Genomic DNA, 19,371 nt, shown 5'->3' with positions numbered 1-19,371 from the left:
TGCATGTATTAAAATCAAATACATAATTTGTTGACAATTCTTTTCAACAGCTTTGTAAAAATAATAATCCAGCTAGTGTTTACATGGGAAACTCAAGAAATGTCAAAGCACCAGTGATACAAATAACCACAACTGATCAGACTAAAACCAAAACAGGATGCAGATATTGGCAAGCAAGAGGTTTTAACCTCAACTTGAAGCAATCTGCCAAATTTCCAGGCAACAAATCAGGTGATCTGATCTGATGGTGGAGATGGAAATCAGTATGATACAGAAAGCAAATCATGGCTGTACTCTTAATGATCGTCATTGGTTTTTTACCATGCTGCATCCAGACAGTAGTCAGGTTTCTATTCAGTATATCACATATTTCCATTGACTAGTCTGAGGTAGATAAACTAGTCTGGGTTGCATCCCCAGAGGGTGGTGGTATGGGACACTGACTGCAGTTGTTTGATTGAAGTAGTTGTTCTAACCAGAAACAAGCCTAATGGAGCAAAGAAAAAAAAAATGGCGACCATTCATAAGAGGAAAATGGAAATAGATCTTCTCTTCTTCAGAAAATGTACTCCAGGGCTAAAATCTTCCCCCACCCCCACCCAAAAAAAAAAAGACATGCGTTTAAAAAAAAAAAAAAAGAAAGAAAGAAAAAAAAGTATACACACAATAAAATACGACAAACTTTTTTTTTTTTTCAAAATTGTTTGAAGATGAAGGTGAACATTTTTCCCTGTTTCTATCCATTTTATTTTATTCACATCTTTTGATCTGATAATTGAGGACAAATGCATCATTCCAAGTGTAACTTTTTGCAACAGTAAAGCATATAATGTATCATATGAAGCGCAGTTTTAAAAAAAAAATCCTACAAATAAACACTTTTTGAAGGCAGGGAAAAAAATGATGAATGAATCTATGAATTATTCTAGAAGAGGATTGTTTCAATGGAACAAGAGATGACAGAGATAATGTGGATGTTGAAAGGGAACTTTAACAGGGTCTTTTATGTGGGTGATTTAGAAAAGAAAATAGCAAAACAAAGATAGTAAAAGAAAGTATGATAGTGATCAATATCAGCCTAAGCAAAGCACCCTCATAAAACTGCAGGAAATGATTTATTCATAGTTTTTTCACACTGGTAAACAGGCTAAATATAGATCAAATAATAACAGGACTCAACCATTTGCAACTTAAATGTAATCTAGTACATAAGGCTGCAAGGTATCAGAAAAAAATGCAGCAAAACACCTAAAGTGTTTTTTTAAAAACTCTTGAGATTACTTGAACACAAGTAGTTTGATAAAATTTCATCACTTTGTAGGATAAATCATATGCATTTAAAATATCCTTTTACTGTGAACTCTCTTCACTGTGAAGATCAATTCATGATCACTAAGTTTCCTTTAATTGTAAAGCTTTTCTCTGCGCTTCAAATTTAGGAGCACACAGGGCTGGGCGATATGATCCAGATACAGCTCATTTTATATCCCCATAACAATATACATAATGATATAACATTGCTTGCGTAATTTTGTGTCAGTCATCAATTATTTGTCAGATGTGCTTGGCAACGGCAGTAGTTATCTCCTTCCATCTGCAGTAACTATGGCTGTGTGCGTCTGGAGTTTATTATGAGCGCTTTCGCCACTACTTGACGCCGCTTTTGCAGCTTTACCTTGTTGACTCTATTCTGTATTTGTTATCCTGATTCTTGCACAGGTCATAAAATGAGTTAGTTTTGTCGGAGTCCATTGTTGGGAATGTGAGCCAGTCTGATGTCGATTCCACGTCGGCCTTTTTATATCCAAACCGCATCTATGAGACAGAAATTTCCCCTCTTTTACGAACAAATCAGTTTAGGTTGGTTGGTCATCTTTTAGTGAGTTACCCAGCTCTGAAACACATCTGCAGCGTGCATGCCGTCAAGCACATCTGGTGGTAAAATACTGCAGTAAAGCACCTTATCATTGCGTAGATAGAGCCTCATATGAAATGACAGGCATTTTCTATTGTCCAAATTATATATATCGTCATATCGTCCAGCCCTTGGAGCACAGATGCTAAATCCCATAGGCATAAGCTATTAACTTTTTGCTGAAAGAATTTAAAGCAAAAAGCTAAATCATAATACTTTATAACATGATTAAATATATATATCACATTTCAGTATTAAAAAAAGCTATCACTAGTATGTCAGTAGGGCGAGTCGATTCTAAATGAAATTGTGGACCAACTAGATGCTATCAAAAGATCAACAAGTGACAACAAAGTTAAAATATCTTCATAAAAAGTAAAAAAAAAGTAATGGTAACGGGCTGAAATAAAGCAAACGTGTTTTTAACACATGGTAGTGCCCAAAAACAAGCTGAGTTAGTTTGGTGAGGATAGTAGGTCAAAAGTAGCATTACTGCAAACAGCCAAAAAATGTGTTTGTTTTAATGTCAACATTTTTCCCCCCTAAAAGCTAATACTTGAAGGAATGATTTGATTTGAAAAAGGCTTGGTTACTAATGATCTGTGTGTTATTTTTTCTACAACATACTTAGTAAGAATTATTTAGTTTTGTTGGTTGGCCTTTATAGAGCCAGGAGTCTATTGATACATCATTACATCCTGATTTTACATCATTCTAATACTCATTGGACAAGTAAGGACATTTTAGGAAAAAGAAATTGTTATCTTTGCTTCAACATTTGTAGTTCTATGCACCTTTCAGTGAAAAAAAAAGAAAAAAAAAACCAAACACTGCTGAGCAGGTTAGGAAAAGAGTGGAGGTGCAGCGAGACAAAAATGAGAAGAAGAATGGCTACTCACCTTGTCCCACCACCTATGAGGACAGACATTGGGGGTAAGGCTAGAAAGGATTGGGAAGATTTCTTCATTTGTGCTGCTCTGCGTATTTTACGAGTGTGTATGGAATACCCTAGCAACAAACAGTGTTGTAAACTGAATTAAAAAATATCAAAAATGCATGTAAGACTTGGAGGTTAGCCTCCAAGTCTTTCCTTTTACTGATTGCAGCCAAAAATTGTTACGACTATGGCACATATTTTAATTCTGAGACAATATTTTGTTTTTCCAATCAGTCATGGTAACTGAACTACATTATGTGTTAGCAGAAGAGGATCCTGCAGAAAAAATAGTCTGTAAGCGGATACCTGCAAAGATATAATACTTCCATAAAAGAACAAATCCAATTCCTTAAACCCCACCTAGATCAGCATCCTACGCATCTTTATCCACACCCTGAGGTTGTCAGTCATGATCTTGAGTGGCCTGGGTGATGGTCACATCCAAGCAATTTTGGATGAGGGAAACTGCAAAGTAAACCTTCAGGTTACCAAACAGAAGTTTTTTGAGCTCCAGAGATTTCCCGGTGACAAATCCAAGTTTACATAGCGGAAGGATTCTCGACATAGGGAACCACGGCGCCAATAACCTCCTTGTGGTTTGGTTTTATGTGCTGCTGCACCACTTAAAACTAATAGTTGCATTAAAAAGTGAGCAACACAAACTTTTCAATAAGACCTAAAATGGTCAGACAATACACGGCAGCTACACATTTTGTTGCTATTGAAGCTTTCTAGTAAAAAAAAAAAAAAAAAAAAAGGTCATCATTGCAGTCAAAATGTAAGATATTGATAGCATACAGTCTGTATCACTGAGCTGATTTTGATATATTTACTTCCTCTACGTATTCCTTCAACCTGTCAAATATGAGCCCGACGGTGCTGTCACAATAGGACTAAACAAGTTTTTTGGGACAGAAGTCCAGGAGGGTCACGAGTTAGAACTTGTACATAAGCATCTTGAGAGCAGGAAGTATTTCAGATTACACACTGACGCACAAAAATCTACGCTCTACACAAACCAGCATGTGCTAGATCTTTGATAAGATGTGGAAAAGAAAGAACATTTTCCGCAGAAAAGTTAACATCTTTACAGCCAGACTGAGACAGCCTACACACATTTCAAACACCAGGAAGACTGTTCTGCATTAAAATGGGCTCATGGAGTATTATCAAAGAGAGTATGATGTGTGTTCTCATGTTAGTTTACTTCAAACCATTTCTAGTATATTAACTTAGTCGCTTCTCAAATAACTCGCCAAGGGGGATCAAACCAAGCATATAAAGATGAATGTAATGGAGATTATTAAATCATAAACTATCATGTAATTACTATATAAAACATCTGAGTAACTGCTTCAACAAAGCATGATGTGGTTGTCAAGAATTGTGAGATTCCTGGCACATAGAAATGTTTCCCAGCTATCTTCCAGCTCATTAGTTTAATTTCCCACATAAAAAACAAATAAAGTCAGCTTGGACAAATATTTTACAACCTGTGGAATAGATTATATTTCATCCTCTTCAGATATGAAACATTTAACATCAATGGCTTCAATCAATCTGTTAAATACTGACATGAGATGTGTTCCTCATGTGTGTTTGGTAAAAATGATGACACTTTAAGCTAGAAGAATTTTTCAGGTTTTCATGTGATTACACAACATTTCCACTTAGGATAAAAGGTGTAACTCAGCTGTAGACTTGACACATCTTTAATACCTTAGTCAGTAACACTTGAACTGTGCCTGAAAAGTTTTATTACTAAGCCAAAAAAATGTACATTTCGAAGAAAAATAGGACAAATTAGCTTTTTATAGTCATAACAATGAGTTTTGCTATTGCACAAATACACACATCCTCATTTTTATTCTGCAAAACCCCAAAAGAAAAACCCCGAACCATTATTAAGATAGAAACACATCACTGAAACTGCTCACTTCTTCTTCTCCTCCAGGAGGAAGCCTAATCACTTATTCCAAATAATAAAATACTGCAAATATTTCAACTGCGCACAGCCTGCACCTTAAGGTTTACAGAAGTAGGGAAAAGAGTTAAGACACTAAAACATCACAAACAGTGTAGTGCTTGCTGATTTTGCCTCACTAAGCATCCAAAGCAGAACAGGGCTGTTTCAAAAGATATGGCAATGCTTGATGCAATAAAGGCAAAAAAGGTGAGAGGAGGTGTTCTGCAAGTGATTTTGATTTACATTGAGAGAGTGTCTTTGCTGCTCACTCTTAAAACATGCCAGCATCCAAAGGCAATCTTAAGAAAATGTATCAAGACAGCAAAAAAAAAAAAATTAAAAAGAAAACAAAAAAGAAGAAGTGGAAAATACATTGTGCAATAAGTGATCTAAGACTGATACCATAAGAAAATCAGTAAGAAAAAAAATCCCCATTTCTCAACTTCATTAGAAGTCACTTCATGGACTGGATTCCAGCGCTAGTCATTTTAAGAGGGAAATTTTCAGCTGCATTTCCCGATAGTTTCCGCTATCGGGAAATGCACAGTTGGCATATTCCCCTCGGCTGTGGGGACAAATTTGGCTCCTGGAGGCCGATGGCAGCCCATGACCAGTCACTGGGGAAGAGGCGAGGGCTGGATCCTCTATTAAACAAGTCTGTATGGTTTTTCTATCATAAAATTTTGACAAGGGTGCATGTAGAAAGGGCAGGTAGTCAACAAGAGCAATCAATGAAAACAGAAAAAAAAACAAACAAGCAAAAAACGGTGCACTGCAAAATATCAACACGTGTAAATGGAACAGTGAAAGCTTTAGTTCAGGAGGAAACCTCAATTGTGCACATAAGCTTGCAACTGACAGGTGCAAATTTTTTCCAGATAGATTGCTTTAAAGTTATTTTTGTACACGGAATATAAAAATTAAATGTGTGCCTTCATGCATAAAGGACTGATAACTGTGACTTCTCGGCCTCTCTCCCCCTAAACTGTGGCCATCCTCCCCTTGACTCCCACTCAGAAAAGTTCTCCGGCAGACTAAATGCATCTCTCTACCTCTCCTCTCCCGGAAACCTTTAATGTGATAATTACAAGAGAAACAACACTTTCCTGCAGCTGTTGGTGTTTGGAAAAGTTACTCCCTTTGCATGGTTCAGATATAAACAACTGCATTTTGTCAAAATAATATCAGTGAGATAAACTACTCAGACCATCATGATCTGCTTTTCACTGCCCAGTGCTATTAAACAAACTCTGTAAAAAGGCCACACAAACATGAACACCTTGAGCTTGCCAACAATTACAGAGCTGCAATGCCCATAGCATCGAAGCATGACATTTAGTCTGGCTTGGGTTGTGTTGGGTAGAAACAATGTTAGGAGATAAACAGAGTGTGCAACTATCTGAAATCTTGGATAAAACAAAAACGGCTTTTTTTTCCCCCACTTAGTACATTTGCCTTCCTGTTACTTGTAATCCTTGGCAGCTGTGGACATATATTGCCCTTTAACTTCTTTTTAGGAGAAAACACTGTTGATACGGACATCTTCAGTGAGAAAATGCAGATTATCTGCATCTTTTATCACTGTAAACAGGATGATTTCAGAGCTGATTGGTCAAAACATAATGGCTATTAAGGCAAAGTCAAAAAAACTAATAGGTGTTTGCTCATCAGCATCTTAGACCCTTGTAGATTATCCACTTTCAATTTTTCAAACTAATTGAACAGACTCAGAACCATAAAAACATATATAAAATGATTTTATACACACACACACACACACACACACACACACACACACATATATATATATATATATATATATATATATATATATATATATATATATATATATATATATATACACATATATACATATATGTGTGAACAGAAAAAGCAAGAGTTAATGGACTCATCCATAAACATTAACTACGTTAAAATAAGAACAAAGAAATATAAACTAACTAATATTTAATGATGCCTTTTTGGCATGACCATGACCAAACCCACAGGAATCAGTGAACAGCATCTAAGGACTTAAGCCTGAGCTAGTAGTTAGAATACAAAAACAGCACTACCACTGGAAAATGATCTCATTTGTATAACACTGCTGTTTTATGCCACTGCGGTTCCTCTCCATTTTAAATCTCAGTGCAACACAACCAATAATAAAGTACACGATTAAGTAGGTTGTGCTGCACTTCAATTCCACATTTCATCTCATAACTTTAGTTTGACAGCGTGTCACGCCACCCAACTTGGCTAATGTTAACCTGGCTGGAAATATTTACTATACCACTGAATGGTTACAAAATTCTAGGTTACACTCAAACCACACGTTGCCCATATCTGTAACAGTGTGCTGGCAAGGCGACAGCCTGGTTTTGTCTGCGTTAGCTGTTAGCTTAAAGGAGCTTTCACGTTAAAAATCAAGGAGCACAGAAGCTAGTTCATCTTTCGTAGGATAAACCCGTTGCGGTGATAGCAGCCTGGATCAGCCACAATCGCACCACGTATGGTCTTACCTGACTGCTGATGGCCACCTCTTCTTGTCTGCTTTGGAAAATAATTAATGTGTTGAAATGTCTTCCGCAGGGTGCGAGCAAAGAATGTCCACAGTCCTTGCTAGCAAGCAAGTTGATTTTTCCCAACCTAAGAAGCTAGCCTAGCTGATTAGACGTGGTGCCCCGTTGGAATAGCATTTCTTCATCAAACCATCTCAGTGCTCAGCTGCACGGCTAGGCTAACTAGCTTCAACTACACATGCAGTTCAGACAGCGCTAGTCCCGACTACTCTCACGCGATTGGATGTAGGGAAAACTGGCTGTCTTTTGATTGGACAAGGCACCTGTCCGTCAACCACACTGCAGCCGCTGGATTTTTGCATTCCCATAAAGCATCGTCAAGGTTTCTGCCTTGTAAAACTAGTCAACCAATCTATTGCTGCTCTGTTATAACAGAGAATAAATTTTAAAAATATTTATCTTTTTTAATTCGATTTGTTCACAAGAAAATCGTTGAATATGAAGCTTTTAGTAATAAAAGATTCTCAATGTGAGACTTATACTGAAGCCTATATCAGAAACACAAAAGACTTGCAATTATTATTATTATTATTATTATTATTATTATTGTTATTATTATTATTTATTTTTTTAGATGATATTTAACTGCCTTTCAAGTCATTTTAGAGTATGGATTGAATGACTAATATGTTTAGTCATTGTAAAATATAGTTATCCTGCTATTCACAAGGGTTTTGTGAAAACACCCAGTCATCTGCATCAATCAACATGAAGATACACGCCCATACAAATATAAATGTGATACTTAATCATCAAATTCCTTTCAGTCCCCTCCCAGGAAATGATACATCTAATAAATATGTCTGTGGTGAGGAAAGTTGCAGTGTAATTTGGAAGGCTGCAGCTCACTGCAGGATGCAATCTGTTTCCTGCTCAAACAGATGGACCTCCTCTCCATGTTCGTTCTGCACCCAAAACCCCATCTCCAAAGGGGGCTGTACAATATACAAGGCATAAAGTAGAATGTGAAGCACACCTAATTACTGTTTTGTCCTACTTTACATTTAAGGAATAAAACATTGACTGATAAGTCAAAGTGTGCCATTAGAGAATGTGTTGTCAAAGTAAATACAAAACAAGTTTATGGCCTGTGGTTTGCACATCATATTATTTATTGACTATGACATCATTAATAGAAGATTGTCTTTAATAAATTTACTTGATGTTTGTGTGGACTAATTGTTCCCATTTTATGTGACAATATGTTAAGCATCACAATATGCCAACAATATGTTGGCATAATCAACAATAAAAGTGTCCCATTGCTCCGGTTGGTGGCCCAGACTGAATAAAAGTGGATGTGTTATGTCATTTTTTTTCAGCTGTTTTGAGTATAAATGTCACAAACTGGATTTTTTTTTCAACTAGAAACACCACCAAACATCATAAAAACCACCATAGGAAGACACTTTCTTACTCTACCACTGGCTTTGAAGAATTGCAGCAGTAGATCGCGAATGCCACCTGCTGGGCTGTTTGCATGGCAAGCCTTTTGTTGCAGCTCTGACATAGCAACATGCCCCCTTTCATCTATTTTTCATCATCATTGTGTCTTTATTTCATGCCATCACTGTTGCTTTGCCCGTGGGGTAAAAACAACAGAGATTGTGTATCTCAGCTTGGCTTTCTAAAAGGAGAAAGGATACGTCACTGGTGAGCCACCGACTCGGCAAATACAGAAAAAGGCAGACTGCTTTACGTTGTTAAAGGGGACTTTAATTCAATACAGTGTACCTGCCTCTGGGCATTAGTTTGACATGCATCTGAAAGTAAACAGAAGCCATGTCCACTGAGGTAATCACCAGTGTTAAATATCAACTAGCTCACCCCGAGCTGCAGAGTAAACTTAAATTGATGAGGGAAAGGAGTATAATTCTTCTTTTCACCTCTAACCTTAGAATCTACTTGCACAGAACATTGTGTTTAATTATAACGAAGTAATCTAATGCAAAACATTAAATATGTCCTATGCTGGCCCTTCTGTTAATTTCATGAATTGATTGAATAGTTGTCTTTCCTGACAAGAGATTAAGGCTTTAAGCTTGTTTTTATATTCATTTTTACTTATCTATTCCATTTATAAATGTTTTTGGGGCTTAGATTTTCAGGTGGTCAGAATGACAACAGTGGATTACACACCTTGTTTGCATTGTGATTTTTTGCTGCAGTGAAAAAGACCAGATTGATCAGGGGCCTTATGATTTTAAATACTAGAGCATTCTAAATCACACAAATTAGACTGATTCTTTGATACATTTTTTTTTTTTTTTTACATGAAAGCAGCACTATTGGAGGGAAATGGTCACTGTGTTACATTTCTCTTTTATTTCACACACAAATATTAAGACATTAGTTACACAACTGGCACTCTTTCAACAGCACAATACAAAACCATCTGATGAAGATCCAGACATTCTTTAAATTGCACAACCAAGCAACATTGTAAACAAATAGACTGACATATTTAAATTCATTTAATAGGCGAGTCTAAGATCTCTTGATAATCCTGCCGAATTGCCCTGCTCACCCGGTACAGCTTAACTCCTGTCAGAGTGAACACACTGACCATGATAACCAGGCCTCCAATGACGTCGTACACAGACGGGATCATTCTCAGCACAATGAGCTGCAGAAGCATGGCAACCACGATCTCGAGGTGCTGCACGGTGCTAACTAAGGCTGGATGAAACTTATTTAGAGCATAGTAGACTCCGAGGAATGCAACAGTGGAGCAGATACAGATTCCAGTTAAGTAACCCCAGGTCTCCCCATCCAGAGGAATGATGGGTTCCTGCATGATAAACATGGTGGAAGCACCCCACACAGTGCCCGTCCAGCCGAAGGTAAAGAGTGCCGTCCACATACTGACGCGCTCCTTGATGGCTCTGTAGACGATCATGGACAGGGCAGCGGTCAAGCCGGCCATCACTGTCATTGTGTAGCCAAAGGCCTCCTTCCAAAACCCCAGCCTGGACTTTTCCTCATCTGCTATATTTGGCACCATGACCAGGCACAGACCGAACACGCTTCCCACCACTGTGACTATATCTGTGTAGCCCAGCCTGTCATCCAACAGTAGGAAGGCCAGCATCGCGCTGAAGACTGTGGTGGAAGCACGCCACATGATGGTGCCATTACTTGGTGGTACTATGGCAAAAGACGTGTAGGCGCAAGTGATCGAGATAACGTTGCACACACCGTAGATGAAGAGTCGAAGTCGGTAGCCCTTGGGGCCGAAGGGGGCCTCATGGTAGTAGAGGACCACCAGAATGGACAGTACTTGGATCACAGAGCGAATGAAGAGTAGCTCAAGGGAGGGAACTTTAGAACGATCTGCTGCCAGACGAGTAATCAGCGCTACACAACCATGAGCCACCGCTGCCCCAAATAGAGCTGCCCATGTCACTCTGGAAGCCAACACATTCGCCTCGCCAAAGCTCGCCAGCTGGCCTCCAACCCCCTTGTCTCTTGGCACACTTGGCTGCTTCGGCTGGGTCTCCATGGTTCCAAAGAAAGTCCTGCCCCCTTTAGTGTCAGACACCAGTCTTTTTCCAACATTTGGATCTGCAAAGGCGCCAAAATCCTCAAAAGAGGGAGCATCATCATACCCTTCATCACCAGGCTGGGGGAAGTGAGTGGCATATTTAACTGTCACTGTGTTGGGGTGAATCTTAACCCGCTTTTTTGATCCATACTGGAGTGAAGATGAAGTTATATCCATGTTTTTTTGTTGTTTTTTTTTTTTTTTCTTCTGGCCGTCAAAAGTGGGTAGTCTAAAGAAAGAAAACAGGAGATGAAAATAAATATTATAATACTCAAGTCACACTTAGATACATACATGGTGAAGCCTGATTTACTTTGGTCCAGAATTTCTTCAAACATAATTAAACTTTACCTATTTTATTTTTAAATCATCCAATACACCAACGCACATGGAATAAATAGAGGTAATGCTAAAAGATACACACACTGCACAAAGGCAGACACTTACTACCTTATTGCGCTGAACACATGTGTATATATATATATATATATATATATATATATATATATATATATATATATATATATATATATATATATATATATATATATATATATATATATATATACACACAGACACACACACCCATTCCCATGTGAGTCCATACAAGCCAAGCAGCAAACACTGAGCCTGATTCAGTCTGAAGGGAATGAGATTACATAACGGGAATCCACAGAGGGGCTGATACAGAATGTGGGCCACTTATGAGATGAATGGAGTGGCACATCATAAATAAGCCACCCCTGCATACAGGACTGTCCAAAAGGGTTAAATGGAACTAAAGAGCTTAAATGGTTGACTCAGTCATGGGAGATTTTTTTTTTTCATTTATTATAAAAAATAATTCAGTTTAAAGTTTTGACCTGATTTAAGCTTGCATTTTTATTGAAAAATTTCCCCCTGGAGGTATTTAGACTGAAACCTGTTTCCTAATTTCCCAAATTACATTTCCCATTACATTCATTTTGCTTTTAACCCTAAAACACAGCACGACTCAAACCACAAGGGGGCACATAGATATTCCTATTGGCCTTATTTCCCACTTTATCCAACAGCTGCTCCTCCTTCTTGAGATTTACATTAATATAACTTCACTTCTCTCGATTAAAGGCAGCAAAATCCATATTAATATGTGAGAAAATAAAAACAGAAAACATAGTTTCTTTGAACTGTTAAAGAAGCGTCAAAAGCAGCATTTTAATCGCTCACTGTGCAAATATCGATGCGTAAATATTGCAACTTCAGCGTGCAAAAAAAAAAAAAAAAAACAGTTAAAACGACGATATTCGCAAATCCACGGCCGTGAATGAACAAAAAAGCACTAATTGCATATATTCCTATTTTATTAGAACTATAAATAACACGATATTGTTATAAAGTATTGGTCTTGGTTAGATCACAGCAGATGTACAAAAGTCTGGCATCTGTGCTTTCAGAAAAACATCAATTCATTAAAACACTTTGAAGACTTACCTTTTGTTCTTTAATTAGTTCATATTAATGCATAAAGCAAGGTTTGTGTCATAAAAGCCGATTTTGTCGGATTTCTTGATCCTTATATTTCCTGATCTGCAGCTGCCATTTCTCCATCTCCCCCCCTATGAAGTGGAGACCCTCCTGAAGATGCGGACAGCTTATTCCTTGTCCACGCTGTCGACGGACTCTGTCTCAGCTTGTGCTGCCGATGAAGCTGCTGTTGCCGAGGCGGATGATGATGGTGGTGATGATGATGATGAAGGTGAAGAAGGGGAGGGTGGGGGGAAGCCAAGGAGAGAAGCAACTGTCGCTTCTCTTAGCTCCCTGCTCCCCCACCTAAAGTCGCTCGTATTCGTCATGAGAGAGAGAGAGAGAGAGAGAGAGAGAGAGAGAGAGAGAGAGGTGGGGGATGTCACCATCATGACTGTAAGATTAGACCTCTGCACTAATTTATTTGAGTAATTTCAGCACAGATGAGACAAATAAATCAGTGAAATAAAGAAATACCTGCAGCCATTTTGGGCTTTTGCTTCCAATATTTAACATGCATGCAGTTTTTTATGACAAAAATTTGTTGTTAAGAAATTTTCAACTCACTGGTCATAGCTGCTTTATTTTTCATTTAAAAATGTACAAAATGTTGGGATTGCCCTGCATTAAGTGTGAACAGGTCTGAATATTTCATTCATTTGAATAGATCTAAATCCCCTCTGGGATTCTGTTTCTCTTTTCTTTGTGTTTGTGCAGCATTTATTTAACTTCCCCCCCCCCTAACTTGGACTGAAACAAAGTGAGAGAGGGAGAGAGAATCTAATTATAATTCTAGACACAAAATGCACAGTTTTACTCTAAGGGAGCATCACCAAAAATATTTTTAAAAAAGTCATAAAGACATGATAGATGTTCTGTTTCCAGTCATTAAAGAAAGAAATGGATGGTCACCTCAACATGGAAAAGTTAAAATCACTAAAATTAGGTTGTGGAGTTTACTCCACAGGCGATGCAACAATGTCGGCTGGTGATATAGATCACACTGCCAGTGCCTCTGCAACATGACTGTGAGTTTAATGAGCGTGACACACCATAAAGGTGATTTGTGATGTGGCGGCAATTAACTTTGTGTCAACATTTATATTAAGCTACTAACAGTGAAGACATATCCAGGAGCCAGCAGTTATTTTGAAGGAAATAACGTAGCTGGATATTAAAAGCAGATATGTATTCATAAAAAATATAGTATCTTTCAATAAATGAATAGGCAACATGTTAATTCACATAATATAATATTGATAACACACATTAAAATGTTAAATGAACACATTACATATTGAAAGCCAATGCTTAAGTAGTTTTCACTGGTGTGAATAATGCAAATGTCAACATTGTTCATCCATCCATCCATCCATCCATCCATCCATCCTTTTTCTTAACTGCTAAGTCCAATTCACAGTGGCGGGAAGCTGGAGCCTATCCTAGTGATCATTGGGTGAGAGGCAGGATGCACCCAGGACAGGTCTCCAGTCCATGATGGATTTCAAATTGTAATTAAATAAATTATACCATTTCCCAGTTTGGTGGGCGTGAACTGTTGTTTCTATAAGATCATTTAGGATGTCTTTCAACCTCTGCTTTGATCAAGACATTCACACTTTTCTCTGGTAATAAAGTGCATTCAGTCAGACTGTATTTACCTAATCTTAATCCTTTTTTTATGTTCTTATATTTGACAACTTAAAAACAATTTTGAAAGACCATAAATTAGGCAAAAACCACCTTCTGAATGGAAAGTCAATCTAAAATGCTTGAGAAGATGAAAATCACTGTGTGTCATCATGACAGCTTCCCTGTTTCAAGACAGTTTGACTATGAGTCTATAACAACTCTAATGTAAAAAGTAAAACTTTCTTTCAAATCATATGAAGGCATGTATAGGATAACAGTAGAAAATGGTGCCTCATGAGTTCAGAGTCATGCAGTTTGTATGACCAGTATGAGCTGATGACTGTGAGGACAATTTAATTTACAAAATCTTCACATAGTCTTTCAGTGACCTCTTAGGCTCAATTAGTCAAGTCTGGATATGTAAGTGGCTTTAGTAGTTACAGTTACTGTGGCTGCTTAAGCATCCAGTGTCTGCCACTGGAATGCGTTAATGCATGAAAAAGAGCACAGTAAACTCTAAAATGAATCCCAGCTCATTGAGCCACAATAAGAACTGCAAGGCGAATGTGCTGTGCCTTTTCATTTTACCATCCACAGCACATGATGACTTTCAACATTTAGGAGGCGTCACTCTGTTGAACTAATTATCTCTGGAGATAATTGAGCTTAGTCACTCCTGAGGAACACAGATTTTATACTTGGCAACTTTATAAGTGACTCAAAAGACAAAATCCCTAACTTTAAGATATAGATAATAATATGCAACAGGTATAAAAGTTGAATTTTGGTGTACGTACACGCTATAAGGATTGTTTTCTTCTCAGCGAGTTAATTAACAGAATTTGAAATCAATTCAGATGTGTGGACAAGGCCAGTGAAGGCCAGAACAGGTTTCAGTGCAACTTCTTTTCCTCAGAAAATCTTACTGGTGATTTGGTAATTACACCCAGGAGAAAAAAACTGTTGATTTGCACTCATTGTTGCACTAAATCTGGTTCGTCAGTGGAAAAGCTTAAGCCATATGCAAAATGTTGAACTTTTAATGCTTATGCACTGAATAAATACAATACTCCAGAACTGTAAATCAATATAACAGCTATACATGATATTTCAGTAACATCACTATGATCTATGAAAAAAAAATATGCTCTGATTGTTTAAAAAACTTTAAGGCCATTTGACTTGTAGTTATATGTAGAAAGTAACATTGAGAACCTGTGCTAGGCTGACATTTAGAACACCGCTTTAAAAAAAAAAAAAAAAAATTATTATTATTACATCATATCCAGAAGCAATTTTCTCACTTTCACATTTCAAGCCTAAATTTTGAAAAATAGATACTTACAGGGAGCACAAGCTGTAATAACCTGCCAGCACAGCTGCAATCTCGCTCATTTTCTGGAATGAGGCTATTTCTTATAGAAATGGAGTTGTGTATTACCCTGCAGGCCTTTAGAGAACACACCACAGCCTAGAGGTGTGTACTGTATTGATCACATGTGGGTTTTTATTTCCCTTGTTGTCTCCTCGCTCTAAAACATGACAGATATGGAATCCATTTTCTTTGGTCTGGTGCTTCAGCCATCTGTCATTGATTGAACAATTACTGTTTTATTGACAGAGGATGACAAACACTCATCCCTCCAGCTAACACATTGGCAGACAGGCAAGCTTATGCAGTTTTCTAAGGATTTGGAGGATTGAGAAGGTAAGCACGGAGTTGCTACTGACATGACAAGAAGACAGTGTGAATAAATTTAAAATGGTGGAACAAATAACTTTGGTGTGGGTGGAAAAAGAATAGATGTGGCTCTTGTTTTTTGTTTTTTTTTTGTTTTTTTATCACCTTCGGGGGCGATGGAAACCGAACAAGAATATGTTCATGCCAGAGATTTTGTCCTAAAGAGCAACAATAAAGCTAAATATCTCTGTGCATTATTTAACACAAAGGATTTCATAACTTGTAAACATATTAATGGCATTTTAAATTTTCAATCATTTGTTGGAAAGGAGATGATATGAAAACAAAGATGCACTAAAAGAAAACCCTTCAATTTTCAGCCACCTGTTAGGACCAGGTCAGACAGTTTCCTGCTTGACTGTCCCAACATTATTACAAAAATAGTCCATCCCTGCTGGAAAGCTTTTGACGCTTTTTCTTTCTGTGTTTGCTGAACCCAAAATCAAACAGTGCCTCGTACTTCTACGAATCATAAATAGGCCAACGCAGCACTTTGTTCTAAATAGAGCCTTTTAAATTAAGTATGAGCTGGAGAGGTTTCCTCTTTGGATTTGGTATTCTCCTCCACTATGAACTAAAAAGAAAAGGAGAAATTTTTTCACTTACATATGAAGTGTGAGGGTGAAAGAGCTCAATGAAGTGATGGTTTTGTTGCCCTTTTATTACTGATTACTTGAACAAGCTGAAACCATGAAAGCTGCTACATCTCTTTGTGCATGCAATTGTTTGTCTGTTGAACGTCAGCATTGAGCACTTATTGCCAAAACTGTGCTTTAATAACATAATTTGGTATCTGATTTGGTATTTGGCATGTCATAAAAGGAGCACTGCACAGATGCTAAGTCTCTCAGAAATTAATGCTGAGAGTTCTTTGTTTTGTTTTGTTAGGTCTTTTTTTTATTTTAGTAGCATGTACTTTAGGTAAAGAAAATAAATCCCCAGCAGTGTTACTGCTTTTGTATAACCAAATTCAGCTAGGATAACCAGGAAATTTCTAGCATAAACCTTTATCTCAGTTTCATAAAACAGCCTTCAGGTGTAATTACAGAGTAGGAAGTTAACACTTCATAATACATAAGGTGGTGTCCTCTGCAAAAAATAACAGGAAGCAAGTTTAATTGAAACATGAGCTAAACCATGATATGATATATTTAGATACAATCAATTCAGCTTTAGACTAAAAAAACACCAAACTTAAAGAAGCCAGTTGAAACCTAAAGATCAGACAAAGGAAACAAGACTAGAGACAAAAACATGACAAGAACTAAACCAAACAAACACAACAAAGTTTAGACAAGCAGACTCGAAAAGCCAGAATTCCACGAATATATTTAGAAAACAACAAAATCCATAGACCTTAATTATCTGAGGTACAAAACGAAACAAAAAAACAACTGAACACAGCCTAGTACAATAAAACCAGTCTGACAGAAGCTACCAGAATAAAGCATAAATGCACAAAACTGAAAACCAAATCACAAATCCAAAAATAAACTGTCCAAAAATAACCAAACTCCATTTCTGCAAAACCGTAGACTTCCCATCAGGAATTTTAGACTTTGTGGCTTTACTTAAATACATCCATCTTTCAGTGAGTGTCACTGAAAGGAAGCTGTCATCCAATGCGATTACCATTGATGAACTCCTGAGGATGCCCACAGATTCAGAAGTTCTTCAGAACTGATTAAACTGTGACATATTTGATGTGATGGGGTTCAGTTTGGCCAGCTGGGCTCATTGTTTGTACAAACTACTGTTAGTTTATCTAAGCGATATGCTAAAACATAGCCAAGTAAGCAACTCTTCGAATTCTAGCTGGCAATTTTTCCCCTGGGCCATAGTTTTTTTTTTTAAATGCATCACTTTCCTCATGCATATTTGGTATATTTGTGAGTCAGTCATTCCATGAAAGCCTCATGAAACATGTCAGAAAAGGATCTTGAATCATCTCAATTTATATCCAAGAATACACCAGAGAAAGGCAACACATGGAGAAGTTAATTAACCATATGGCACTTTCATTTGATTTTGACAAGACAATGAACACACATTGCATCTGAAGATAACTGCTTTAGTCTGCTATAGATCAAATATTCATTTCTTTTAAACCCCATACACTGTAAAAAAAAAAGAAAAAGTTATCAGAACTGAACATTTCTAAGCAACTGTCTGCAATAGATTTCTAAGTTTTCAAGCCAACTCAAATGCTTAAGTTTTGAATAAAGCAGCCTCTAGTTGTCAGAACTTAATTATTTTTTGTTGAAAAAATTAATCATTTATATGTATACACAGTGCCACAACGATAACCACTATAGGACAGCTTAAACAGCATTTACTTTTTTTTTTTTTTTTTTTACTTTTTACTTATTATTAAACCCAACTGTACTAGTGGAAGTCATGCCAACTCCTGTATATATATATATATATATATATATATATATATATATATATATATATATATATATATATATATATATATATATATATAAAGTGATGCTCCTCCTCAGCATCAAGAAGACCCAGATGAGGTGAGTCATTCATCTGACAAAGATGCCTCCCAGGTAAGGTTTTCTGGGCATGTTGTGGGAAAAATGCAAGACTTATATACAGTATATATATATATATATATATATATATATATATATATATATATATATATATATATACTGACTTTGTGTGTATATATATATATATATATATATATATATATATATATATATATATATATATATATATATATATATATATATATATATATATCACAGTATATATATATATATATATATATATATATATATATATATATATATATATATATATATATATATATATATATATATATATACTGTATATAAGTCTTGCATTTTTCCCACAACATGCCCAGAAAACCTTAGCTGGGAGGCATCTTTGTCAGATGAATGACTCACCTCATATGGGTCTTCTTGATGCTGAGGAGGAGCAGCTACCTGATCTCTACTGGATGACCAATGTTTTTACTAAGGGACAGTCCTTCTAACTTGTGAAGGAAGCTTATTTGCAATCTTATTCTTTCCATCACTCCTCACAGCTTTTGTTTATAGATAAGGGTAGGAAGATAGATCAGCCGGTAAATCAAAAGCTTCACCTTTTGGCTCAGCTCCTTCTTCACCACAACAGACCAATGCAGAGTATGCATCAGTGCAGATAATGCACTGATCAGCCTGTTAAGCTCACACTCCATCCTTCCCTCACTCACAAACCAGGCCTTGAGATACTTGAACTCCATTGGGGCAGGATCTTATTCCCAACCTGGAGAGGACACTCCACTCTTCATCCTGACGACCATTGTTTCAGACTTGGAAGGGCAGATTTTCATCCCAACTTCTGCAAATTGCTCAAATGAAAGCTAGAGATCACAGTCCAATAAAGCCAACAGAACCACATCATCAGCAACAAGCTTAGACCCAATCCTAAGGCCACCAAGCGAGATCCCTTCACCACCTCGGCTGTGCCTAGAAATTCTGTCCATGAAAGTTATGAGCAGCATCAGTAATAAAAGCTTGACCCTC

General features: G+C 37.0%; 2 protein-coding genes across 2 annotated transcripts in view; both read right to left on the bottom strand.

The window, feature by feature from the left end:
* nck1b (NCK adaptor protein 1b) overlaps positions 1–7,529 on the bottom strand; it is a 32,060-nt gene extending 24,531 nt beyond the window's left edge. The window contains exon 1 of the mRNA XM_079259663.1: positions 7,341–7,529. The gene's annotated coding sequence lies outside the window, so the exon portion shown is untranslated. The remainder of the gene's footprint in view (positions 1–7,340) is intronic.
* A 2,341-nt stretch (positions 7,530–9,870) lies between these two features.
* On the bottom strand, positions 9,871–11,121 carry slc35g2b (solute carrier family 35 member G2b; the record flags this gene model as incomplete). Its single annotated transcript, XM_079260231.1, has 1 exon — positions 9,871–11,121. One exon carries the CDS (start codon positions 11,119–11,121, stop codon positions 9,871–9,873), a length of 1,251 nt encoding a protein of 416 aa, XP_079116357.1.
* Between the last annotated feature and the right edge of the window lie 8,250 nt (positions 11,122–19,371).

This window comes from Telmatherina bonti, assembly GCF_933228915.1.
Source record: "Telmatherina bonti genome assembly, chromosome: 20".
Lineage (NCBI taxonomy): Eukaryota > Metazoa > Chordata > Actinopteri > Atheriniformes > Telmatherinidae > Telmatherina > Telmatherina bonti.
The sequence above is the reverse complement of the archived record's forward strand: the minus strand, read 5'-3'. Positions and strand labels throughout refer to the sequence as shown.